The 27,852-nt window shown below is 39.0% G+C and overlaps 1 protein-coding gene across 2 annotated transcripts; it reads left to right on the top strand.

The window, feature by feature from the left end:
* On the top strand, positions 1-27,852 carry tfec (transcription factor EC). Of its 2 annotated transcripts, none has more exons than XM_062066754.1 (8): positions 1-241; positions 393-623; positions 3,731-3,832; positions 10,771-10,816; positions 13,603-13,659; positions 13,739-13,814; positions 17,342-17,489; positions 27,066-27,852. In XM_062066754.1, the coding sequence occupies exons 1-8, from the start codon at positions 182-184 to the stop codon at positions 27,516-27,518; spliced, it is 1,173 nt and encodes a 390-aa protein (XP_061922738.1). In that variant the 5' UTR covers positions 1-181; the 3' UTR covers positions 27,519-27,852. The 2 variants fall into 2 exon arrangements, with proteins under 2 accessions (XP_061922738.1, XP_061922737.1); XM_062066753.1 differs by having other exon boundaries at positions 10,771-10,891.

The raw sequence follows: 27,852 nt of genomic DNA, 5'->3' as shown, positions 1-27,852 counted from the left end.
AGTGGGCTTGTTTGAAGTCATTGTCATGCTAGGCAACACAGAGGCTTACCCCCAGCTTTGGGCCTAATTAGTTCACTTAGGGCCCTTTTATAAAAAGGGACACGAGTGAGGAGACGCTAAGAGGAGGACCTGGACCTGTAAATGACAGGCAAAGCAAAGAAAGCTGAAGACTTGTCTGAGAATGCCACACTTATCTGACTGCGGCTACTTCACCATGCGGGATGCCACAAGAGCTTCCAATGTAAGAGCCAACATATTTTGGTGGTCCTTCATTAACAATAAGCTTAGTACTTTAGCTCCTGTTTACTCGTTTTGTCATTTTGTACGACTCACGGCCACTTCTCGCCACACCTGCGTCGGTCACCCTCCCCAACTGTTTTCTCTCGCCGCAGGTTCAGAACCAACTGGAGACCTCCAAGTTCCACCTCCACCAGAGCCAGAACCAGCAGGTCAAGCAGTACCTGACGCTGGGCTCCAAGCTGGCCTCCTCGGCGGTCCCGCCCCCGCCGCCGCACCCCCACGCCCCCATGATGAGGAACGGACACATGGCGTCCGTCAACGAACCCGGCAGCGACCCCGACAGCCCCGTCACCCTGATGACCATGGGCGGCCATGACAGCGAGGTAAGGAAGGGAAATTTGTCGGCGGCGAGGAAACAAACAAAAAAAAGAGCGTGAAGTTGAAACTGCAGTCTGGAGTAAAAAAAAAACAAAACGATGAGTCGTCTTCCCGCCAATCGCCCTCCCACATTCTTTTATTGTGATAACACAATCTTTGATGAGCCGCATCAATAACTTCCTCCTACTCCTTTTCGGACATGCAAAGTACAAACCCCGTTTCCATATGAGTTGGGAAATGGTGTTAGATGTAAATATAAACGGAATACAATGATCCTTTTCAAGCCATATTCAGTTGAATATGCTACAAAGACAACATATTTCATGTTCAAACTCAGAAACATTTTTTTTTTTGTTGCAAATACCGTATATTACCAAATAAACGCCCTAGAGCAAATAACCGCCCATGTCCTAATAGCCACTCCATTTTGTGAATGAACCGCCTCTTCCTAATAACCGCCTACGTCCAAATAGCCGTCCATGGGCTGTAATTTGCATAATTTACATTCAAATCATATTGATTTCATTAAAACCAATTTATAAGCTAAAAGGAAAAGCAAAAGTGCAGTTGCGTTTGCTGCACTATTATTGTTTTGATGGTTTTATAGAGCAGAGTTTTTCAACCTTGTTTGAGCCAAGCAGGCCCGGCCCTAACCAATCTGGCGCCCTAGGCAAGATTTGAGGTGGCGCCCCCCCCCCCCCACATCGGCAGTGAAGTGTATATACTCACAAGAAACCGAATAGCTTTGTCTTTGACCTTTTTTTTTACTTAAAGAAAGCAAATTAACATATTATATGAGAATGTTATGTTATGATTATCTTTAACCGAATCACAGCAGTGCTCAAATTAAAAAAACAGCATTCCCTCTCATGTGATATTGCTTAATTAACATTAATGATGTGCACTTTAACAACTAGGCTTACAACTATACCTAATATATAAAGGGGTGGAAAAGTGACTATTACCTGCAGGGCAAACATTAGCTAACCAGAAGGCAATAACAATGTAAACAGAAAACACCTGCTTAAAAGATCTAATACAAATGTCCCTGATGAATGTAAGGTGGGAGTACTGTAATTACCTAACGTTACATTATTATTTTCCATAACAATTTAACCCCCTCCACAATATTAACCCGACGTTAAAACAGAACTAGCTATTTATTGATTAGCAATTGCCGAATCATGTAACATTAGCTTAATGCTAAAAAGCCACGTTACTATCACATTCTGCAACAGACAAATCATTTCATGTAGGCTAACGTTACTTACCTGCTACCTCTGTCTTTTTCTCGTTTCTCCTCTTCTTTTCTCTTTTTTCTCCCCTGGGCACCTGACAGTTTTGGCCGTTTTGACATCTTGTGTTGATTTTTTGATGTGGTAAGAGTCATGATACGGGAAGGGAGGGGGCGCACCGTTCGGGGGGATGGGGGGGGGGGGGGTAATGTTGTATCAAATAATATTTGTATTAAATAGGCTTTACTTTGCATTTTAATTAATTTAAAATTAATTTAATTATTTTTTGTATTTAGAAATAATAGTACCAACTTTTTTTTCTCCAACATTTGTGGCACTGGCTTGGCGCCCCCTAATGGACGGCGCCCTTAGTATTTGCCTATACGGCCTATGCCACGGGCCGGCCCTGCAGCCAAGGCACATTTTTTTCATAAAAAAAATACGGAGGCACACCACCAGCAGAAAAGGTTAAAAAATGAAACTCCACCAGGTTGTCGTGCCTTATTTTGAGTTTGTTGTTGTTGTTTGTGTGTAGTGCTTTTAGTTCCTGCCTTGCGCTGTTATTTTGGTGACCCTACCTGTTTTGTTGGTGTTCTCCTGTAGCAGCTTCACGCCTTCCTTTGAGTGCTACTGCCTGCGCCTGCTTTGTATTCGCAATCAAGACTATTGAAGTTGTGCATACGCTATCCTTCTTTGTGGGGACACTGTTGATTGTCATGTCATGTACGGATGTGCTCTGTGGACGCCGTCTTTGCTCCACACGCTGTAAGTTTTTGCTGTCGTCCAGCATTCTGTTTTTGTTGACTTTGTAGCCAGTTCAGATTTACTTTTGTTTTACATCGCCATCCCTATGCTTCAGTGCCTTTTCCTAGCGGGACTTGCCTTTTGTTCATTTTTGGTTGAAGCGTTACATACCTTTTTACCTGCACGCTGTCTCCCGCTGTGCTCTGCGTATTGGGATCACGACAAACCTTCCTCGACGCGTTCCGACTTCTACAAAGCAATGAACTACCTGCTGCCACCTACTGGTATGGAGTATTACAAGATTACCCTGCCAAGATCTACACAGCACAGGCACTAGACAACGGCACATTATTATGATTATTGATTTGCAAAGAAGACCCAGGACACGTTGGGAAGACTATGTCTCCCGGCTGGCCTGGGAACGCCTCGGGATCCCCCGGGAAGAGCTGGACCAAGTGGCTGGGGAGAGGGAAGTCTGGGTTTCCCTGCTTAGGCTGCTGCCCCCGCGACCCGACCTCGGATAAGCGGAAGAAGATGGATGGATGGATGGATGGATGGATGGATGGATGGATGGATGGATGGATTTGCAAAAAAAACATTTTTTGGACCAATTAGGTTAAGTTTGACAATTGTTGCACTCCTGCCATGTTGAGGCCTTGTTGACATCTCGGATGTCTTTTGATAGATCTACCTCATGTTGATCTCTTGTTTTTTTGTTTGTATGTTTGCAATAGCTTTTACATTTAAAGTTTTTTGTACGAAAAAAAAATACTGTACAGTAACCATTGTAACCAAATAATGTTCTGGTGCAGGCTGCTGCAAAATAAATAAAAGCCTGCTTCTTTTAAACGCCTGTCCAAAAAAATCGATTTTGTGAAATAAACGCCCGGGCTACTATTTGGTAATATACGGTAATCATTAACTTTCATGATCATTTCTAAGTTAATTATTATTTGCAAAACATGAAATATGTTGTCTTTGTAGCATATTCAACTGAATATGGCTTGAAAAGGATTTGCAAATCATTGTATTCTGTTTATATTTACATCTAACACCATTTCCCAACTCATATGGAAACGGGGTTTGTATATACTGTCTGCTCGGATTTCATGACTGCTTTTTTTTCTTCCCAGTTCCCGATGGACGACGTCATCGACGGCCTCATCAGTCTTGAGTCGGGCTTCAAAGATGGAGGCCTGGATTGCATGGAGTCCAACATGATGATGCAAAACAATGTAAGTAAGCGTCGCCTTCATTGTTTTGCTAAACTAGCTTGTCTTCTTCCAAGGGTGAGGGGGGGTGATAAAAGTTGTGCGGGTGGGGGGTGATAAAAGTTGTGCGGGTGGGGGTTGGGGTCTATCTTTGAGGTCAGCTTAAGTGGAGAGATGAGTCAAAGTTCATCAGGGCTTAGCAACATTTTTTTTTTTTTTTTTTTTTTTTAACAAAATGGAACATTTTTCCGGACACGTTGAAGCGTCTAAGAGCTCGACTGTGGCATTTTCCTGCCGCTAATGGGGACGGTTCTGGAATGATACCGTGACGGAACGTATCAGTTCAACCGCGTTAGCATCTGGGATGGGAGGAGTTGTTGGGAACTGTTGTGGTATTGATAAGAAACTCCTTCTTTGCTGAGATAGCGGCAGAAAAATGCACTCCTGTTTTCTTTCCTCACATGTTGGAAAGGAGGGACTTCTTTGTTACCAAGTAAGCTTTACTATTACACATTCATTACCTTTTAATCCGATTTGTCCGACTCCTTTTCAAACCCGTTTACTTGTTTACTTATTATTATAATTAGAGATGTCCGATAATGGCTTTTTTGCCGATATCCGATATTGTCCAACTCTTAATTACCGATTCCGATATCAAGCGATACCGATATATACAGTGGTGGAATGAACACATTATTATGCCTCATTTTGTTGTGATGCATTCAACAATGTAACAAGGTTTTCCAAAATAAATCAACTCAAGTTATGGAAAAAAATGCCAACATGGCACTGCCATATTTATTATTGAAGTCACAAAGTGCATTTTTTTTTTGAACATGCCTCAAAACAGCAGCTTGGAATTTGGGACATGCTCTCCCTGAGAGAGCATGAGGAGGTTGAGGTGGGCGGGGTTGGGGGGGCGGAGTTTAGGGGGTAGGGAGTAACGGGGGGTGTATATTGTAGCGTCCCGGAAGAGTTAGTGCTGCAAGGGGTTCTGGGTATTTGTTTATGTTGTGTTACGGTGCGGGTGTTCTCCCGAAATGTGTTTGTCATTCTTGTTTGGTGTGGGTTCACAGTGTGGCGCATATTTGTAACAGTGTTAAAGTTCTTTATACGGCCACCCTCAGTGTGACCTGTATGGCTGTTGACCATGTATGCGTTGCATTCACTTGTGTGTGTGTGAAAAGCCGTAGATATTATGTGACTGGGCCGGCACGCAAAGGCAGTGCCTTTAAGGTTTATTGGCGCTCTGTACTTCTCCCTACGGCCGTGTACACAGCGGCCTTTTAAAAGTCATACATTTTACTTTTTGAAACCGATACCGATAATTTCCGATATTACATTTTAAAGCATTTATGGACATCTCTAATTATAATTAACATTGCACACGGTCCATACAAAAGGTCATGAATAGAGGTGTGAATCTTGGGCAGCTAATAATTCCATACGATCCCTGGGGATGATTCTCCATTCAACACGAGTCTCCATTCAAACCGATTCTTGCAACTGCGGGTTAGAAAAGCTCCTTCTGATTATATAGATGTATCCTAAAAACTTATTTTTTTAAATGTATTCTCTTAATGAAAAAAAAGTTTAAAAAAAATATCTATATCTTATTTAATCATGAAAAATATATACATATAATTACATACGTTAGGTCAGGAAAAAACACAGAGGCTATTTCATCCCTACAAGCCTGTTTCCCTGCGAAACAGGCTTGTAATAGCCTCTGCGTATTTTCCTGACCTAACGTACACTAGCGTTCAAAAGTTTGGGGTGACATGTAAATGTCCTTATTTTTGAAGGAAAAGCACTGTACTTTTCAATGAAGATAACTTTAAACTAGTCTTAACTTTACAGAAATACACTCTATACATTGCTAATGTGCTAAATGACTATTCTAGCTGCAAATGTCTGCTTTTTGGTGCAATATCTACATAGAGGCCCATTTCCAGCAACTATCACTCCAGTGTTCTAATGGTACAATGTGTTTGCTCATTGGCTCAGAAGGCTAATTGATGATTAGAAAACCCTTGTGCAATCATGTTCACACATCTGAAAACACTTTAGCTCGTTACAGAAGCTACAAAACTGACCTTCCTTTGAGCAGATTGACTTTCTGGAGCATCACATTTGTGGGCTCAATTAAACGCTCAAAATGGCCAGAAAAAGAGAACTTTCATCTGAAACTCCACAGTCTATTCTTGTTCTTAGAAATGAAGGCTCGAACACTAAATTGTTTGGGTGACCCCAAACTCTCTACCCTGGTATTAAACACCATACAACCGATAAACCACAGAAACCTCGACTATACATATAATTATATATATATATATGTATACAGCACAGACCAAAAGTTTGGACATATACCTTCTCCTCATTCAATGTGTTTTCTTCATTTTCATGACTATTGACATTGTAGATTGTCACTGAAGGCATCACAACTATGAATGAACACATGTGGAGTTATGAACTTAACAAAAACAATTGAAATAACTGAGAACATGTTTTATATTGTAGTTCCTCCAAAATAGCCACCCTTTGCTCTGATTACTTTTTCGCACACTCTTGGCATTCTCTCCATGAGCTTGGAGAGGTAGTCACCTGAAATGGTTTTCACTTCGCAGGTGTGCTTGAAGCTCATGGAGAGAATGCCAAGAGTGTGCAAAGCAGCAATCAGAGCAAAGTGTGGCTAATTTGAAGAAACTAGAATATAAAACATGCTTTCAGTTATTTCACCTTTTTTAGTGAAGTACATAACTCCACGTGTTCATTCCTAGTTGTGATGTGACTATCTACAATGTCAATAGTCATGGAAATAAAGAATACCCATTGAATGAGAAGGTGTGTCCAAACTTTTGTCCTGTACTGTATATATATTTACATACATAAATGCTTTTATAATTTTTTTTAAATTAAGAAAATTTATCATTTTTAATCGATTGAAAAAAAATGGTGAGTCCGTTTAGAATCGGTTGAATAAGAATGGCGATTTAGGCGTTTACTTGTTGACTTCTACTTTTCCAGGCAAGTTTGAAATAAACTGAATCACTATTACACATGTTGCCCATGAAGGGTAATTAATAGGGGTGTGAATCTTTGGGCACCTTACCACTCCATCCCATTCCTGGGATGACCATTCCATTCAACACCATTCTTCATTCAAACTGATTCTCACAATAACAAGTCAGAGAAGCTCCTTAGATATATACTATGTGTCAAAGTCAAGTTGCATGGAGATATATACTATGTGTCAAAGTCAAGTTGCATGGAGATATATACTATGTGTCAAAGTCAAGTTGCATGGAGATATATACTATGTGTCAAAGTCAAGTTGCATGGAGATATATACTATGTGTCAAAGTCAAGTTGCATGGAGATATATACTATGTGTCAAAGTCAAGTTGCATGGAGATATATACTATGTGTCAAAGTCAAGTTGCATGGAGATATATACTATGTGTCAAAGTCAAGTTGCATGGAGATATATACTATGTGTCAAAGTCAAGTTGCATGGAGATATATACTATGTGTCAAAGTCAAGTTGCATGGAGATATATACTATGTGTCAAAGTCAAGTTGCATGGAGATATATACTATGTGTCAAAGTCAAGTTGCATGGAGATATATACTATGTGTCAAAGTCAAGTTGCATGGAGATATATACTATGTGTCAAAGTCAAGTTGCATGGAGATATATACTATGTGTCAAAGTCAAGTTGCATGGAGATATATACTATGTGTCAAAGTCAAGTTGCATGGAGATATATACTATGTGTCAAAGTCAAGTTGCATGGAGATATATACTATGTGTCAAAGTCAAGTTGCATGGAGATATATACTATGTGTCAAAGTCAAGTTGCATGGAGATATATACTATGTGTCAAAGTCAAGTTGCATGGAGATATATACTATGTGTCAAAGTCAAGTTGCATGGAGATATATACTATGTGTCAAAGTCAAGTTGCATGGAGATATATACTATGTGTCAAAGTCAAGTTGCATGGAGATATATACTATGTGTCAAAGTCAAGTTGCATGGAGATATATACTATGTGTCAAAGTCAAGTTGCATGGAGATATATACTATGTGTCAAAGTCAAGTTTGCATGGACATATATACTATGTGTCAAAGTCAAGTTGCATGGAGATATATACTATGTGTCAAAGTCAAGTTGCATGGAGATATATACTATGTGTCAAAGTCAAGTTGCATGGACATATATACTATGTGTCAAAGTCAAGTTGCATGGAGATATATACTATGTGTCAAAGTCAAGTTACATGGAGATATATACTATGTGTCAAAGTCAAGTTGCATGGAGATATATACTATGTGTCAAAGTCAAGTTGCATGGAGATATATACTATGTGTCAAAGTCAAGTTGCATGGAGATATATACTATGTGTCAAAGTCAAGTTGCATGGAGATATATACTATGTGTCAAAGTCAAGTTGCATGGAGATATATACTATGTGTCAAAGTCAAGTTGCATGGAGATATATACTATGTGTCAAAGTCAAGTTGCATGGAGATATATACTATGTGTCAAAGTCAAGTTGCATGGAGATATATACTATGTGTCAAAGTCAAGTTGCATGGAGATATATACTATGTGTCAAAGTCAAGTTGCATGGAGATATATACTATGTGTCAAAGTCAAGTTGCATGGAGATATATACTATGTGTCAAAGTCAAGTTGCATGGAGATATATACTATGTGTCAAAGTCAAGTTGCATGGAGATATATACTATGTGTCAAAGTCAAGTTGCATGGAGATATATACTATGTGTCAAAGTCAAGTTGCATGGAGATATATACTATGTGTCAAAGTCAAGTTGCATGGAGATATATACTATGTGTCAAAGTCAAGTTGCATGGAGATATATACTATGTGTCAAAGTCAAGTTGCATGGAGATATATACTATGTGTCAAAGTCAAGTTGCATGGAGATATATACTATGTGTCAAAGTCAAGTTGCATGGAGATATATACTATATGTCAAAGTCAAGTTGCATGGAGATATATACTATGTGTCAAAGTCAAGTTGCATGGAGATATATACTATGTGTCAAAGTCAAGGCCCAACTAGTTATGTGTGGCCCCCGGGATGATATTTGATTAGTATTACAACCGGCCCGCAGGCCACAGCTACCTGCTGCGGTTTTGCACACACCAATCAGTGTTGGCGCTAGGAATTTTCAAAATGGTACATTTTTGGTGTGCCACTATTTTGAAACCGTTTTGAAAACAAATGCTAAATGTATGCATTATCCTGTTATATCTCACATTCTATATTGTGTTTTGGAAAAAGGTTGTCATGAACGTTATTTCATTCATTAAAAAAATTAAAAAATAAAGTAAATTCATTTAGTTATTATTAGGGATGTCCGATAATATCGGACTGCTGATATTATCGGCCGATAAATGCTTTAAAATGTAATATCATAAATTATCGCTATCTGTTTCAAAAAGTAAAATGTAGGACTTTTTAAAACGCCGCTGTGTACACAGACGTAGGGAGACTGGGCCTTTATGTGCCGGCCCAGTCTCATAATATCTAAGGCCTTTCACACACACATAAGTGAATGCAAGGCATACTTGGTCAACAGCCATACAGGTCACACTGACGGTGTCCGTATAAACAACTTTAACACTGTTACAAATATGCGCCACAGTGTGAACCCACACCAAACAAGAATGACAAACACATTTCGGGAGAACATCCGCACCGTAACAACATAAACACAACAGAACAAATACCCAGAACCCCTTGCAGCACTAACTTTTCCGGGATGCTACAATATACACCCCCCGCTACCCTCTACCCCTAAACCCCGCCCACCTCAACCTCCTCATGCTCTCTCAGGGAGAGCATGTCCCAAATTCCAAGCTGCCGTTTTGAGGCATGTTAAAAAAAATAATGCACTTTGTGACTTCAATAATAAATATGGCAGTGCCATGTTGGCATTTTTTTCCATAACTTGAGTTGATTTATTTTGTAAAACCTTGTTACATTGTTTAATGCATCCAGCGGGGCATCACAACAAAATGTGGCATAATAATGTGTTCATTCCACCACTGTATATATCGATATCGCTTGATATTGTAATCGGTAATTAAGAGTTGGACAATATCGAAATATCGGCAAAAAAGCCATTATCGGACATCTCTAGTTATAATCATTCATTCACTTTCTTTCTTCCTTCATGGATCTAAACTTTACCATTGCCGGTATTTTTTTCTATATTTTTATTGTAATATTTTCAGAATGTGTTTGTTCTATTTTTGGCCAAAGTAAGACAAAGAAAACAATCTGAAGTTATTTTTAATGCCATGATTTTAATAGTCTGGCCCGCGTGTGCACACATTTCCTTCCATGCGGCCCCTGAACTCAAATGAGTTTGACACGCCTACTGTGAACGTATAAAAAAAAGAAAAAAGTAATTTAATTTTTAAAAAATATATATATATAGATTTTTTTGAATTATGAAAAAATATATATATAAATATTTATCGATTTTTTTTTTTAATTATGAAAAAAACATTTAAAAAATGGATTAAAAACAAATTATGAATCCATTTAGAATTGGGATTTTTCGGATGTTAATCGATTTGTTTGTGCCCCCCTAGTATTTCCACACACATACATGCGCCATTGACCCTGGTACTGTGAAAAGGCATCACTATAACTGACATGAAGCAAGGAAAAGTGTTGAACAGAAATCTATTTTCATCACAGAGGACATCTGTGTTGAGTGTGACGCTGGCATGAGGGGAGGTCATGGCTGGACGGGACCCCGCTTGGCCTCGTTCCAGTTGTTTTTACGTATTGTGATGCAAGATAAGCTGTTTGCGTGTGGAACCCCCTGCTGTGGGAGGCTCTCAGGGTCCACCATCCCCTGCAAGCTTCATTTGTCCTGACCCACTATTTCAAACAAGTCTCCTTTCCTCCTCAGGTGTCCCTCAGTGACAGCATGCTGGACGTGTATGGGGGTGAACAAGGTATGAACCCCCCTAATGCTGGACTGAGTCCCACATCTAACCCCACAAAGCTCACAGTAAAAAGGGAATGCACAGGTATGCACTTATATGGCATATAATAATCATACATTACAAATTAATGATAGGTTAAATTGTTGACAGTTTATTAGGTACACCTATCTGTGTCATACCAACACAATAACTAACCTTCAAAGGGAAACAATACTCTATTGACCTGAATTTTACCCATCAAAAAAAAGAGTTAATAATATTGTACTTTGTCAGAGCTTTTCTTCCTGCCACTCACAAACACACAACAGTAACCTGGAGATGCAGCCCAATCATTATTTTTTCCGCAGCCGTAACACATGACTTTTACTGTCTTATATTCTGGATCTTATAACGAGTCACAGCTTTTCCTCCTACATATATATATATATATATATATATATATATATATATATATATATATATATATATATATATATATATATATATATATATATATATATATATATATATATATATATATATATATATATATATATTTATGACACAGTATGAAAAGTTCTTATCACAGTAATTTTACATGTGCTCAAAATTTTCAAAAACTACTTCTACTAAAATCTTTTAACCAAGTTGTATTTAAAAAACAAATAACACATTCAAAATGGATATATATACCTCAAGTAGAAAGTTGAGGTATATATATATATATATATATATATATATATATATATATATATATATATATATATATATATATATATATATATATATATATATATATATATATATATATATATATATATATATATATATATATAGGTATATATATATATATATATATATATATATATATATATATATATATATATATATATATATATATATATATATATATATATATATATATACATACATATATATATGTATGTATATATACCTATATATATATATATATATATATATATATATATATATATATATATATATATATATATATATATATATATATATATATATATATATATATATATATATATATAATAAACAAAGTAATATGGCAGAACAAAATAATACTATAAATACATAAAACTAATTGTGAACATTTCGCAAGATGGCACAAAATGGACATAAGACAATAACTGCCCTTTTGGTCCATAAAGATTATATTATTTTTTATCAATATTGAAATCATGACTATTAATCATGATTATTAAATATGTTTGGTAAAACAGTGTTGGGGTGTGAACGCAAAGCAATCATGTAATTTGTAATATCTAATAAAAATTAAACCCGTGACCTTCCATCCCTCAGGCTGTACTGCATCAACAAGTCACATCAGTGTGTAAAGGATATCACCACATGGGCTCAGGAACACTTCAAGAAACCCACTGTCAGTAACTACAGTTGGTCGCTACATCTTTAAGTGCAAGTTAAAACTCTCCTATGCAGGGCGAAAACCGTTTATCAACAACACCCAGAAACGCCGTCGGCTTCGCTGGGCCTGAGCTCATCTAAGATGGACTGATACAAAGTGGAAAAGTGTTCTGTGGTCTGATGAGTCCACATCTCGAATTGTTTTTGGAAACTGTGGACGTCGTGTCCTCCAGAACAAAAAGGAAAAGAACCATCCGGATTGTTATAGGCGCAAAGTGTAAAAGGCAGCATGTGTGATGGTATGGGGGTGTATTAGTGCCCAAGACATGGGTAACTTACACATCTGTGAAGGCACCATTAATGCTGAAAGGTACATACAGCTTTTGGAGCAGCATATGTTGCCATCCAAGCAACGTTACCATGGACGCCCCTGCTTATTTCAGCAAGACAATGCCAAGCCACGTGTTACATCAACGTGGCTTCATAGTAAAAGAGTGCGGGTACTAGACTGGCCTGCCTGTAGTCCAGACCTGTCTCCCATTGAAAATGTGTGAAGCCTAAAATAGCACAACGGAGACCCCCAACAACTTAAGCTTAAAAAATGTGTCTCCTCAGTTCTCAGTGTTGTTAAAAGGAAAGGCCATGTAACACAGTGGTGAACATGCCCTTTCCCAACTACTTTGGCACGTGTTGCAGCCATGAAATTCTAAGTTATTTATTATTTGCACAAAAAAAATAAAGTTTATGAGTTTGAACATGAAATATGTTGTCTTTGTAGCATATTCAACTGAATATGGCTTGAAAAGGATTTGCAAATCATTGTATTCCGTTTATATTTACATCTAACACCATTTCCCAACTCATATGGAAACGGGATTAGTACTACGGGGGCCTAAATGATTTTGGGAGTGCAAAGTATGTCGTGAAGAGCCCTCCACTCTCCCTCTCGCTGCCAGCGTGGAGAGGAGAGGAGAGGAGAGGACAATGTGCTGCCACACAAACTCCAAATTGCCTTGATTGAATCAACAGAAACAAATTGGGAAATCCAATTTGAGCGCCCTAATGATGTAATTTGGAAAAAATGTGAATACAAATATAAATGCAGTGGCATTTTTTTTAGCCTCCCTCCGTGCAAGGCCGCTTGGTAAATGTGCCTAATTACGGAGGACGTTTACAAGAGGAAAAGGCTTACTCTTTTCTGGAGCCACATGCAACAGCAGGAGCACTGAGCTTCCTTTCATTCTGAGAGTGTGTGCGTGAGGTCAAGCTAATACGTGCATGGAGACGCCACATTCTGACTGACCTCAGCTCTGAACTCACTGTCTCTTTTGACCGTGTCTAAATCAGACCGCGTTGCTGATCAAGTGGTTACCCAGCTGCGGTATCGCTCACCTTTTTCTTTTCTTTTTTGAATGTTTTGACAGAACTGGACACTCGGGTCATGGCCAAGGAGAGACAGAAAAAGGACAACCACAACTTGAGTAAGCGTCCACCATCTTTTCCACAATTAAAAAAACAATAAACCTAACTTTTCTTCTTTTTTGGGGGTGCGGTTTCCAGTTGAAAGGAGGCGGAGATACAACATCAACTACAGGATTAAGGAGCTGGGAACGCTCATACCCAAGTCAAACGACCCGTGAGTTGCTCATTTAAACGTGCACTTACATTGCAGGCCACATCATTAGGTCGTGCTGTAAAAATATTTTAATAAATAAATACATTGATAAATAAATTATTTAAAAATATACTATGATTTAAAACTTAAGTTAAATATTACTAATCATTGAAAAAAAATAATTACATCAACAATTTTTCGGACTATAAGGCGCACTTAAAATGCTTTCATTTTCTCACAACTCGACAGTGCGCCTTATAAGCCGCTGCACCTAATGTACGCAATAATTCTGGTTGTGCTTACTGACCTCGAAGCTATTTTATTTGGTACATGGTGTAATGATAAGCGTGACCAGTAGATGGCAGTCAAACATAAGAGATACGTGTAGACTGCAATGTGATGGCAATGTGACTCAAGTAAACAACACCAAAATGTTGTGTGTTCCATTGAAAATATAGAACATTACGCACGGCGCTCAAAAATCTATCAAAATGTTTTAGTAGGACTTTGGTAAGCTATGAAGCCACACCGCTTGATGGATTGTTGACGCATTAAACATACCAGTATTATTATGGGGTGTGTAAGGTAAGACATATCTGCCGTTTTTTTCGCAATAATATGCAAAAGCAACTTTTCTTACCTTCTGGTACCTGCTGATCTGTATTTGGGATCTGCATAAATCCTGAAAAATTGCGCGCCTCCGCCTTTGTAGTCCGTGACGACACCGTAGTCGATAAGCTTCTTCTTTTTCTCTATCTTCTTGTTATGTGACATTCATCCTCCACTGTTGCCATTTCTAATATAAAGTAGTGTAAAGTTCTTACTTATATCTGTCAGTAAACTCGCCATGAAAGTGCTAAAACATACCGGTGTAGTGAGTTTACATTATTCACCCAAGGAACTTGAGTTATTAGAGAGTTCCGGTCGGACATTATTGCACTAGTGAGCCACGGACGAGGAGATGCTGCTCCGTTATTGATTGAAGTAAAGTCTGAATGTCATTAGACGAAAAAAAGACGCTGCCGAAGGTGAGCCACGTAAATAAGACAAAAGTGCGCATCCTGAAGCGACTGTAAGAAAGCGGCTTGAAGATGATCTGTAAAACATCATCTATGCAACATTTTGACCATTTTGACATGTTATGTAGACCACAAGGAAGTCTTTTACATTTATACTTACAGACCCCGTTTCCATATGAGTTGGGAAATGGTGTTAGATGTAAATATAAACGGAATACAATGATTTGCAAATCCTTTTCAAGCCATATTCAGTTGAATATGCTACAAAGACAACATATTTCATGTTCAAACTCATAAACTTGATTTTTTTTTTGCAAATAATAAATAACTTAGAATGTCCTGGCTGCAACACGTGCCAAAGTAGTTGTGAAAGGGCATGTTCACCACTGTGTTACATGGCCTTTCCTTTGAACAACACTCAGTTTTGGTTTGGGAAGTGAGGAGACACATTTTTGAAGTGGAATTCTTACCCATTCTTGCTTGATGTACAGCTTAAGTTGTTCAACAGTCCGGGGGTCTCCCTTCTCACATTGCAGGTGCCACACATTTTCAATGTCTGGACTACAGGCAGGCCAGTCTAGTACCCGCACTCTTTTACTATGAAGCCACGTTCATGTAACACGTGGCTTGGCATTGTCTTGCTGAAATAAGCAGGGGCGTCCATGGTAACGTTGCTTGGATGGCAACATATGTTGCTCCAAAACCTGTATGTACCTTTCAGCATTAATGGTGCCTTCACAGATGTGTAAGTTACCCATGTCTTGGGCACTAATACACCCCCATACCATCACACATGCTGGCTTTTACACTTTGCGCCTAGAACAATCCGGATGGTTCTTTTCCTCTTTGGTCCGGAGGACACGACGTCCACAGTTTCCAAAAACAATTTGAAATGTGGACTCGTCAGACCACAGAACACTTTTCCACTTTGTATCAGTCCATCTTAGATGAGCTCAGGCCCAGCGAAGCCGACGGCGTTTCTGGGTGTTGTTGATAAACGGTTTTCGCCTTGCATAGGAGAGTTTTAACTTGCACTTACAGATGTAGCGACCAACTGTAGTTACTGACAGTGGGTTTCTGAAGTGTTCCTGAGCCCATGTGGTGATATCCTTTACACACTGATGTGGCTTGTTGATGCAGTACAGCCTGAGGGATGGAAGGTCACGGGCTTAGCTGCTTACGTGCAGTGATTTCTCCACATTCTCTGAACCCTTTGATGATATTACGGAGCGTAGATGGTGAAATCCCTCAATTCCTTGCAATAGCTGCTTGAGAAATGTTGTTCTTAAACTGTTCAACAATTTGCTCAGGCATTTGTTGACAAAGTGGTGAGCCTCGCCCCATCCTTGTTTGTGAATGACTGAGCATTTCATGGAATCTACTTTTATACCCAATCATGGCACCCACCTGTTCCCAATTAGCCTGTTCACCTGTGGGATGTTCCAAATAAGTGTTTGATGAGCATTCCTCAACTTTATCAGTATTTATTGCCACCTTTCCCAACTTCTTTGTCACGTGTTGCTGCCATCAAATTCTAAAGTTAATGATTATTTGCAAAAAAAAAATAAAAGTTTATGAGTTTGAACATGAAATATGTTGTCTTTGTAGCATATTCAACTGAATATGGCTTGAAAAGGATTTGCAAATCATTGTATTCTGTTTATATTTACATCTAACACCATTTCCCAACTCATATGGAAACGGGGTTTGTATATATGAAAAAAGATCGAAAATAGACCATTCATCGGCAGTGCGCCTTGACCGGAAAATACGGTCAATAAAATGTTTTTGGACAATTACATAGGGAAAGTGTGCTCATAAGTCTTGTCATGCACCCCCCCACCAGCAGATGGCAGGATGCTGCAGTCCAGCATTATAAGACGTGGCGACTTAAAACCTCAACATTGAGCCTTATTCTTTATTTTTGACACTCGGATCACATTAGTCACTCAAAGGCATGCAAGAGCAGACAGGAAGTGGATTAAATTCAACGCTAAATGAATTTGAATGCACTTGAACTTTTCACATTTGGACAAGCGCGAATCAAAGTTTGAAGAACAACTAGAACTGAATGAAATTCCGGCGGCCGTCTCTTCCAATTGAACTTTGCCGCACATTTTTAAATGGAAGGTCGGCCTTGTCGCCGCCGTGCCATTAACGCGGGATAAAGGAGATTATTAGCTTTGATTCAGCTGGCACTCCTTGTGGAAAAGGACAATTTCACCACCTTTCCTTTTAAATAATAAAATAAAAAACCGGCGGTAATCTCCACTGTAGAATGACTTGCACCTTCGCCAACTTAGCCCATTTTCCTTCACCTATTTGTACTCCAGGATTAATTTTAGACGCCACGGAAGTACGAGAATGGACGTAGCTACTTAATTATTCTATTAAAACCCCCCTTTCAGAGTCCCCGCGCAATGTCTAAGGATGAATAATTCCCTGTGTAAGTCCTACATTTCTTATTCACTTGGTGAGAAGACGGCGAGAAAAAACTAAAAGGGGTTATCTAGAACATTTTCTATGCAGCGACATGCGCTGGAACAAAGGCACCATCCTGAAGGCCTCGGTGGAGTACATCAGGTGGCTGCAGAAGGAGCAGCAGCACGCCCGCGAGGTGGAGGGGAGGCAGAAGAAGCTGGAGCAGGCCAACAGGAGGCTGATGCTCAGGATTCAGGTACTACAAGAAACCATCCACATTTTCAGTGCTTCTACGTAAAAAGCATTGTGTTGTACTGCAAAAACTGAAATCTAAGTAAGATGAAATATCTCAAATAAGGCTGATATTTGCTTATTTTCTGTCTGATAAGATCATTCTTCTCACTTTTACTTGTTTTAAAGGCCTACTGAAAGCCACTACTAGCGACCACGCAGTCTGATAGTTTATATATCAATGATGACATCTTAACATTGCAACACATGCCAATACAGCCGGGTTAACTTATAAAGTGACATTTTACATTTCCCGCCACACTTCCGCTTGAAAACGTCTCGGTATGATGACGTATGCGCGTGACGTAGCCAGTTTAACAGAGGTATGGCTTCCCCATTGAAGCCAATACGAAATAGCTCTGTTTTCATGTCATTATTCCACGTGATTCTGGACATCTGTGTTGGGGAATCTGCTGCAATTTGTTCATTGCATTATGGAGAAAGAAGCTGAGCAAGCAAAGAAGAAAGTTGTCTGTGCGAAGCGGATATTTTGCGAGGGAAGTCAGCAACACAACACAGCCGGTGTTTGTTTACATTCCCCAAAGATGCAGTCAAGATCGAAGAACTCGGACAACAGAGACTCTAACCAGGAGGACTTTGATTTGGATACACAGTTGGGATACCGTGAGTACACAGCTGCGCTTCTAAACATTTGATCGCTTGCTATAACTAGCTCGAGCTAGTAGCTAGGAGCTAGGAGGGGATTAATTTGTGTCATATTAAATATAAGCCTGGTTGTGTTGTGGCTAATAGAGTATATATATGTCTTGTGTCATTCCCAGCTGAATATCAGGTCCCACCCGCGCGCTTCCAAACATTTGATGGCTTGCCAGTACGTGCATGTCATGTACGTAACTTTGGTTAAATATATAAGCTTTATGAACCTTGGGTTAGGTGAACGGTTGTTTGGGCTGAGTGAGTGTGTGTGTTGTGCAGGTGTTTGAATTGTATTGGCGGGTTATATATACGGGATCCCGTCCATATTACCCGCTCGAGCTATAACTAGCTCGAGCTAGTAGCTAGGAGTTAGCATAACAAACACCTAGGTGTTTGTTATGCGGGATTAATTTGTGGCATATTAAATATAAGCCTGGTTGTGTTGTGGCTAATAGAGTATATATATGTCTTGTGTTTATTTACTGTTGTAGTCATTCCCAGCTGAATATCAGGTCCCACCCGCGCGCTTCCAAACATTTGATTGCTTGCCAGTACGTGCATGTCATGTACGTAACTTTGGTTAAATATATAAGCTTTATGAACCTTGGGTTAGGTGAACGGTTGTTTGGGCTGAGTGAGTGTGTGTGTTGTGCAGGTGTTTGAATTGTATTGGCGGGTTATATATACGGGATCCCGTCCATATTACCCGCTCGAGCTATAACTAGCTCGAGCTAGTAGCTAGGAGTTAGCATAACAAACACCTAGGTGTTTGTTATGCGGGATTAATTTGTGGCATATTAAATATAAGCCTGGTTGTGTTGTGGCTAATAGAGTATATATATGTCTTGTGTTTATTTACTGTTGTAGTCATTCCCAGCTGAATATCAGGTCACCCCCGCCTCTCACAGCATCTTCCACTCCCACTAGTCCTTCACTTGCATTTTCCTCATCCATAAATCTTTCATCCTCGCTCAAATTAATGGGGAAATCGTCGCTTTCTCGGTCCGAATCTCTCTCACTTCATGCGGCCATCATTGTCAACAATAGGGAACTTTGCGTATATGTTCAACTGACTACGTCACGCTACTTCCAGTAGGGACAAGCCTTTTTTTATCAGATACCAAAAGTTGCGATCTTTATCGTCGTTGTTCTATACTAAATCCTTTCAGCAAAAATATGGCAATATCGCGAAATGATCAAGTATGACACATAGAATAGATCTGCTATCCCCGTTTAAATAAAAAAAAATCATTTTAGTAGGCCTTTAAGGGTTTTGGTCCTAAATCAGGGGTGTCCAAACTTTTTCCAGTTAGGACCGCGTTCTGACAAATCAAAGCTAGCGGGGGCCATTTTGATATTTGTTATTTTAAAAACCAATACAATATATGTATAAAAAATATACATTTAGGCCTCCACTCAGGCTTGATCCCGGGGACCCCAAAAGGTTTTGGTCAAAAAAATATTAAAAATGTTCCATTATTCAGTATTATTATTTTTTATTATTATTCAAGTTTTAAATCTCTAGATCAACATTAGGTCTATCTGTCAATATAATGTTTTTAAAGATTTAAGTTGTATGCTCTTGTTGTCAAAGAAAACGCTGTTTTTTTATGGAAAAAATACAGAATATGCAATATTTTCACACAATAACATTTTTAAGTGGAATATTTAAGATTATATAATAATTGGAGCCTTAAAAAGGTCAATAACTCATAACAACATTGATTTTGATTTTAAATCACATAATCATTGGGGATCCAAATAACTATAGTGTTAAAAAATAAATTTGATTTTTTTTTTTTTTACAATTTACTTTTAACACAATAATCTCGAGATCAACTTCAGATCTATCCACCAATTATACGTTTTATTGTTGTTTATGTTTTTTGTTTGTTCGTTTTAGGCCCTTCTTTATAAAAAACAGCTCAGTTTTTCATATGGCAAACGCAAAATATGCAACATTTTCCCCAAAGATATCTCAGATGTGACGTAATTGGAGCCTTGAATAGGTCAATAATTCATAATGACATTCATTTTGATTCATTATTATTTTTAAAGAAAGAAACAGCCTGCATGGCAGCTTTGTGTTATTAGAGTAAACATTGCGACATGTTCTTGTTACATTTCACCTGTTTGCTCTTTTATACAACTTATCATGTTTTTAATTTTTTTCATTCTTATTTTAAAATGTGCCATGGGGCCGTTAAAAAATGACCTGCGGGCCACAAATGGCCCCCAGGCCGCACTTTGGACACCCCTGTCCTAAATGATGTCAGTAAGATATTACAGCCTGTTGCTGAGATGTGATGAGCTATATTGAGTAAAACATGCTTGAAAGTAGAATATCAAGTGTTGTGTCATCAACACTCACAAGTAGAAAACTACTTTTTTAAAGTCATCATTTCTTATTTCAAGCATGAAAAAACAAATGTAATGCCGAGCGCATATCATGATGTCAAGATAATGGCACTAGCATTTACTTCATTTAAGAATATTTTTCAACATATTGAGCAAAAAGGTTTCGTTTTTTTTCTACCAAGAAAAGTGCACTTGTTATTAGTGAGAATATACTTATTTTAAGGTATGTTTGGGTTCATGGAGGTTAGCTCATTTTACTTGTTTTGGAAAGTCTCGACAAGCCAAATTTTCTTGTTCTATTGGCAGATAATTTTGCTTAGTTCAAATAAAATACCCCTATTTTTTGTATTTTTTTTCTTGTTTTTGAACACTGACTTTTTGCAGTGTAGAAATATTAATCCTTATTTAAATGTTTTTGTTATTTATTTTTAAACTATCATTTTTGTCTTTTAGGGTTGTGTAATTATGCAAAAATATATTATCAAACATTCAAACCATTTTTTAAATAGAAATAAATACTAATAATAATGATTTCAAAGCAAGTTATTCATCATATTGTGCAATGTAAAAGTAGCAATAGATTTCATGGCAAAATTTACTGTGGTTTTTACAGCATTTTTCTCTAAATGAAAATAAACTGTACTTTTTTTTTACTGTAATAAACTGTGGTTCCGTTTTGGCATTTACAGTAACACACCGAAAAATCAACAGTTGTTGATTTGCGGTAAAAAAACAAAAACAAACTGGCAGCTCAGGTGCCAAAATGTTACTGTAAAATTGCAGTTTTTTTTATTTACAGTAAAAAAATTAATGTAAATTTTACAGTAAAATTCTGGCAACTCAGTTGCCTTTTTTTTAACCATAAAAACAGCAGTACAGTTTTTCCATTTACAGTAATATATACTCAACTCTGAGGTGAACTTATTGCAACTTACCATATTTTTTTATACTAATAAAATGCCTAAAAAATGTGTGTAATAATAGTATTCACTGTTAGAAGCGGCCCCGCTGGAGCCAAACATAACTGCGATGTGGCCCTCAGTGAAAACAACTCTGCTTTATTACTTATAACACAAAGCTGACCCTAACTTTTGTCTTTAAATATGTTTGTTTTTGTTATTTTCTTTTCTTTATTTTTTTCCCACAAAATGGTCCCCCACACAATTTGACTTTCCAGTATGCGAGCCTTGGTGGAAAAAGTTTAGACAACATGTATCACATTTTTAGCTTTTTCCTCATGACATCACACATAATTTTTCTCCATTCTTGCTGTTGTTGTTTTTTTTATTATCTAAAAATATGATGCGGGCTAACAAAACTCGACTGCACTTTGGACACCCCTTTTTTTTAACATGTTTTTTTGGGATGGTCAGTTAATTCTCAAGTTTAAAGGATGAAAAATGGTATGCAGTGCACGTAATTTGTCAGTCAAAATTTCAAAACTAATATGTTTAGTAAAGAAGATGAAGTGCGTTAATGACGCAATATTATTTCCAGGCTTACGCGGGCCACATGTGGCCCTTAAGTTTGTGCATTTAGCTCAAAATGAGTTTATTTGACAACATGGGTTCACACCTCTTAAATCAGAGGTGTCAAAGTGCTTTTCACTGAGGGCCACATCGCAGTTATGTTTGGCCCCAGAGGGCCTCTTCTAACAGTGAATACTATTATTACACCATTTTTTCATGCATTTTATTAGTAGATTTTTTTAACACCAAAATGTTAAAAAATTGCAATAATTTCACCTCAAAATGTAGTGTATATTACTGTAAATGGCCTTTTTTATGGTAAAAAAAGGCAGCTCAGTTGCAAGAATTTTACAGTAAAATTTACTTTTTTTTTTTATTGTAAATAAAAAAACCTGCAATTTTACAGTAAAATTTTGGCACCTGAGCTGCCAGTGTTTTTTGTTGTTGTTTTTTTTTTTACCGCAAATCAACAAGTGTAGATTTTTCGGTGTATTACTGTAAATGCCAAAACAGCACCACAGTTTATTACAGTAAAAAAAAAGTACTGTTTTTTGCATTTAAAGAAAAATGCTATAAAAAAAAACAGTAAATTTCACAATTTGATGGATAACTTGCTTTGAAATCATTATTATTAGTATTTATTTCTATTTAAAAAATGGGTTGAATGTTGGATAATATATTTTTGCATAATTAGACAATATTTAAGTTAACATAATTTGCGATTACATGGAGTACATCTTTTTTTTCCCTCTCAAAATAGAAAGAAAGAAAACATTTAGTAAGAAAAGTGACAGTACTTTATTGATACATGTTATTTCCAGGCTTTCGAGGGGCAAAATAAAATGAAGTGTCGAGGCCACTTCTGCCTTGAGTTTGACACCTGTGCCTTAAATGGATCAATTAATGCCCACAGATGCTTTTTTCCACACCTAAAAACGCTTCACGTCCAGTGCAAAAGCTTTACGACCCTTAAACCTAAACGGTGACCCCCCTCCATTAGCTGGGATCTCCGTGCTAATTATAAAAGAACAAGCATGTCCTATTTAGAGAACCCATGTTGGGAAGGAGGGATGACCTCATTCCTGCCTCCCAACGTGCTGTTCAGTTAAGACGAGGGTGTCAAACTCAAATACAGAGTGGGACAAAATTTTAAAGTGAACAAAAGTGCAGGCCGAGGTTGAACAAATGAACCTTTTAATAGGGACCCAAACAAGTTTTGCATTGAATATTGAACAAGCAAGGCTTATATTACTTTATAGTGACATGCAAAATCCAGTTTCAAATAATAATAATAACAATAATTAAAAAGTATCAATGGCATATCAAATACAATTTAAATAAAAATTGAATGCCTCTTTTCTATTTGCAGCCTTCTGAGCAGTGACGTGCGGTGAGGTTCATAGCTGGTGAGGCACTGACTTCATCACAGTCAGATTTACAAACAAATGAACCCTAAAGAGTATCTTATTCACCATTTGATTGGCAGCAGTTAACGGGTTATGTTTAAAAGCTCATACCAGCATTCTTCCCTGCTTGGCACTCAGCATCAAGGCTTGGAATTGGGGCTTAAATCACCAAAAATGATTCCCACTGCTCCCCTCACCTCCCAGGGGGTGAGCAGGGGGATGGGTCAAATGCAGAGGACACATTTCAACACAACTAGTGTGTGTGTGTGACAATCATTGGTACTTTAACTTAACTTTACACATACAAACTGTAGCACACAAAAAAGCACATTTAATAAAAAAAACGTTATTACGGTCTTACCTTTAATTATAAATGAAGTCCATGCGCCGCTCCTTCTGAACAAAAGCATCGATAACTTGTTTATAGAAGTCTTCCTTATCTTTCTTCAGTTTTAAAAGTCTCTCTGTCTCGATGGAGATCTTCCTTTAATTATTACCTCCTGCTTCCATTGAAAGTCCAGTTTAGAAAACTGTTTTATTTTAGATATGTAATCCTCCCTGTTAAAAGTCCAGGCGAGAGGAAAAAATAAATTATTGCTAACTGTTGCTGCTTGTTGTCACTTATTGTTATTATGTCAGACCCACTCGACATCCATGGCTTTCGGTCTCCCCTAGAGAGGGGGGGGGGGGGGTTACCCACATATGCGGTCCTCTCCAAGGTTTCTCATAGTCATTCACATTGACGTCCCACTGGGGTGAGTTTTTCCTTGCCCGTATGTGGGCTCTGTACCGAGGATGTCGTTGTGGCTTGTACAGCCCTTTGAGACACTTGTGATTTAGGGCTATATAAATAAACATTGATTGATTGATTGATTATTCTGCAGCCGAGTAGTCGCAAGAACGATCGCTGGGATCACTAGCGCCCTCTACCACCAGGAGGCGGGATTACTGCGAGCCTCACCCAGTGCGTCTTCACAGCCGTTTTATGATTGCTCAGCACAAGAAATACGTTACACACATACAGTTGTTGACTGTATACACTGTACATGATATACCTCAGCTATGTAATGTATAATATAATTCATATAGCAATACGCTCTCACTGCACAGCAGGCCAGCAGTTAGCCCAGTCATTGCGCAATCCATGGTGAGGCACAACTGGCTGGTGACTCACCGCAAGTCTCTTCTCACTATTTCAACGGCAAATGTGAAAATTCCGCGATTTTGAATACAAATAATCTAAAACTGGTGAAGTTAAATGGAAAATAACTTTATAGTATAATCACTGGATACATATAACAATTTCATTATTTTTTTGTCTTTTTACATTTTTTTTCTTTCCATGATGGCAGGTGAGGCCCCGCCTCACCTGCCTCACCTGACTGCACGTCACTGCTTCTGAGGTAAATATCAAAATAAACTTTTTCCACAGGCTAATAATACATTTGACAACAAAATAACAATAATGAATGAATCAAACATTCAAGCCTTGAAGTAGCAAAAGAAAGTGCATGAATAAAACGTGAATTATTGCTCAGTTTGCTACACTGATGTTGCTTTAACACTGAATAACTTAATAGTGCAAAATCAACTTTCAAAAAACTAAGGAAAAAACATCAATGGTACGTTAAATAAAATTTAAATAAAAAATGTAATGCCTCTTTTGTATTTGCAGCCTTCTGAGGTAAATATCAACATTAACTTGGTGGGCGGGGGCGGGGTTTGGTGGTAGCGGGGGGTGTTTATTTTAGTGTCCCGGAAGAGTTAGTGCTGCAAGGGGTTCTGGGTCTTTGTTCTGTTGTGTTTATGTTGTGTTACGGTGCGGATGTTCTCCCGAAATGTGTTTGTCATTCTTGTTTGGTGTGGGTTCACAGTGTGGCGCATATTTGTAACAGTGTTAAAGTTGTTTATACGTCCACCCTCAGTGTGACCTGTATGGCTCTTGATCAAGTATGCATTGCATTCACTTATGTGTGGGTTCACAGTGTGGCGCATATTTTTAACAGTGTTAAAGTTGTTTATACGGTCACCCTCAGTGTGACCTGTATGGCTGTTGATCAAGTATGCCTTGCATTCACTTATGTGTGTGTAAAAGCCGCATATATTATGTGACTGGGCCGGCACGCTGTTTGTATGGAGGAAAAGTGGACGTGACGACAGGTTGTAGAGGATGTTAAAGGCCTACTGAAATGAGATTGTCTTATTTAAACGGGGATAGCAGATCCATTCTATGTGTCATACTTGATCATTTCGCGATATTGCCATATTTTTGCTGAAAGGATTTAGTAGAGAACATCGACGATAAAGTTCACAACTTTTGGTGGCTGATAAAAAAGCCTTGGCTGTAGCGGAAGTAGCGTGACGTCACAGGTTGTGGAGCTCCTCACATCTGCACATTGTTTACAATCATGGCCACCAGCAGCGAGAGCGATTCGGACAGAGAAAGCGACGATTTCCCCATTAATTTGAGCCAGGATGAAAGATTTGTGGATGAGGAAAGTGAGAGTGAAGGACTAGAGGGCAGTGGGAGCGAGTGAGAGGCGGGTGGAACCTGATATTCAGCTGGGAATGACTACAATAGTAAATAAACACAAGACATATATATACTCTATTAGCCACAACACAACCAGGCTTATATTTAATATGCCACATAACAAACACCTCCCCCCTCCCGTCCATATAACCCACCAATACAACTCAAACACCCGCACAACACACTCAATCCCACAGCCCAAAGTACCGTTCACCTCCGTAAAGTTCATACAGCACATATATTTCCCCAAAGTTACGTACGTGACATGCACATAGCGGCACGCACGTACGGGCAAGCGATCAAATGTTTGGAAGCCGCAGCTGCGTACTCACGGTAGCGCGTATCCAACTCAAAGTCCTCCTGGTAAGAGTCTCTGTTGTCCCAGTTCTCCACAGGCCAATGGTAAAGCTTGACTGTCATCCTTCGGGAATGTAAACAATGAAACACCGGCTACGTGTTTGTGTTGCTGCAGCCGGCCGCTAATACACCGCTTCCCACCTACAGCTTTCTTTTTTGCTGTCTCCATTGTTCATTGAACAAATTGCAAAAGATTCACCAACACAGATGTCCAGAATACTGTGGAATTTTGCAATGAAAACAGACGACTTAATAGCTGGCCACAATGCTGTCCCAAAATGTCCGCTACAATCCGTGACGTCACGCGCAAACGTCATCATACCGAGACGTTTTCAGCAGGATATTACACGGGAAATTTAAAATGTCACTTTATAAGTTAACCCGGCCGTATTGGCATGTGTTGCAATGTTAAGATGTCATCATTGATATATAAACTATCAGACTGCGTGGTCGCTAGTAGTGGCTTTCAGTAGGCCTTTAAGTCACGCCCCCAATAATGTTGTCCGGGTGGAAAACGGGACAACTTCGGGAGAATGGTTGCCCCGGGAGATTTTCGTGAGGGGCACTGAAATTGGGGAGTGTCCCGGGTAAATGGTGAGGGTTGTCAAGTATGAGTATTAGCGGTGAATGCGGTGTTACAGCGGTATAATATTGGCGGGCCAGCTCTAATGTTCATTTGATATTGCCTCAAGGGCCAAATTTGAGTTTGACACCCATGAGTTAAGAAAAGGCTGATAAAAATGTTTTTTCTTTGTGAACAGGAACTTGAGATGCAGGCTCGAGCGCACGGCCTCCCCAACATGGCCACCTCTTTGGGGACAACAGAGCTGTCCTCGCATCTCCTCAAGCAGCAGCAGTCGTCCCCGCGGCCCCAGCAACCCCCTCTTTACCAGGAAGACCCAAACAATGATTACCTCCAAAGGTTAGCCGCGGTGGCCGGCGTCCCGTCCCTCCAGGGCGGCCTCGCCTCCGGGCCTCAGGACCACACAGCGGGCGCCGACGGCTGCACCACCTTCTCCGACCCGCTGTCCCACTTCACGGAAATCTTCAGCGCCACGCTGAAGGGCGAGCACCGGCTGGACGAGCTACTCATGGACGACCCGCTATCGCCGTTTGGCGGCGACCCGCTGCTGTCGTCCGGCTCGCCCGGGGCGGCGTCCAAGGACAGCAGCCGCCGGAGCAGCTTCAGCTCGGGGGAGGGCGACGATCTATAATGCAGGCAGGGGGTGAAAGGTTAAACTGGGCATCAGACTGACACAGCTCGCCTTGTATATACTGTACAGTTCTTACTGATCCACAATCAGCTCATGGACCTCCCATAAAGAGACTGACTTGAAAAAGGGAGACATTTACTGACCTTGGGTAACACTGTAGTCGCTGTACACTGAAAACTACTTTCTATTTTTGCATTGTTCCTTTTGCAAAACGCCTTATTCTTCCACCGCAGTGCCTAACATGCTGTGTTTTTATATTTATACCTTCTTGTAATCAGATAAATATATATATTATTATCCAACATGTTACTTTTCTATGTCTAGTAGGGGTGGG

The sequence above is a fragment of the Entelurus aequoreus genome, linkage group LG12 (genome assembly GCF_033978785.1).
Source record: "Entelurus aequoreus isolate RoL-2023_Sb linkage group LG12, RoL_Eaeq_v1.1, whole genome shotgun sequence".
NCBI lineage: Eukaryota > Metazoa > Chordata > Actinopteri > Syngnathiformes > Syngnathidae > Entelurus > Entelurus aequoreus.
The sequence above is the reverse complement of the archived record's forward strand: the minus strand, read 5'-3'. Positions and strand labels throughout refer to the sequence as shown.

Coding starts and splice junctions, on each gene's coding strand:
- tfec (XM_062066753.1), top strand. CDS start 182: ATGCCACACTTATCTGACTGCGGCTACTTCACCATGCGGGATGCCACA. Junction 3,833..10,770: donor ACATGATGATGCAAAACAAT/GTAAGTAAGCGT, acceptor TTTCCTCCTCAG/GTGTCCCTCAGTGACAGCAT. Junction 13,815..17,341: donor ATACCCAAGTCAAACGACCC/GTGAGTTGCTCA, acceptor TTTTCTATGCAG/CGACATGCGCTGGAACAAAG.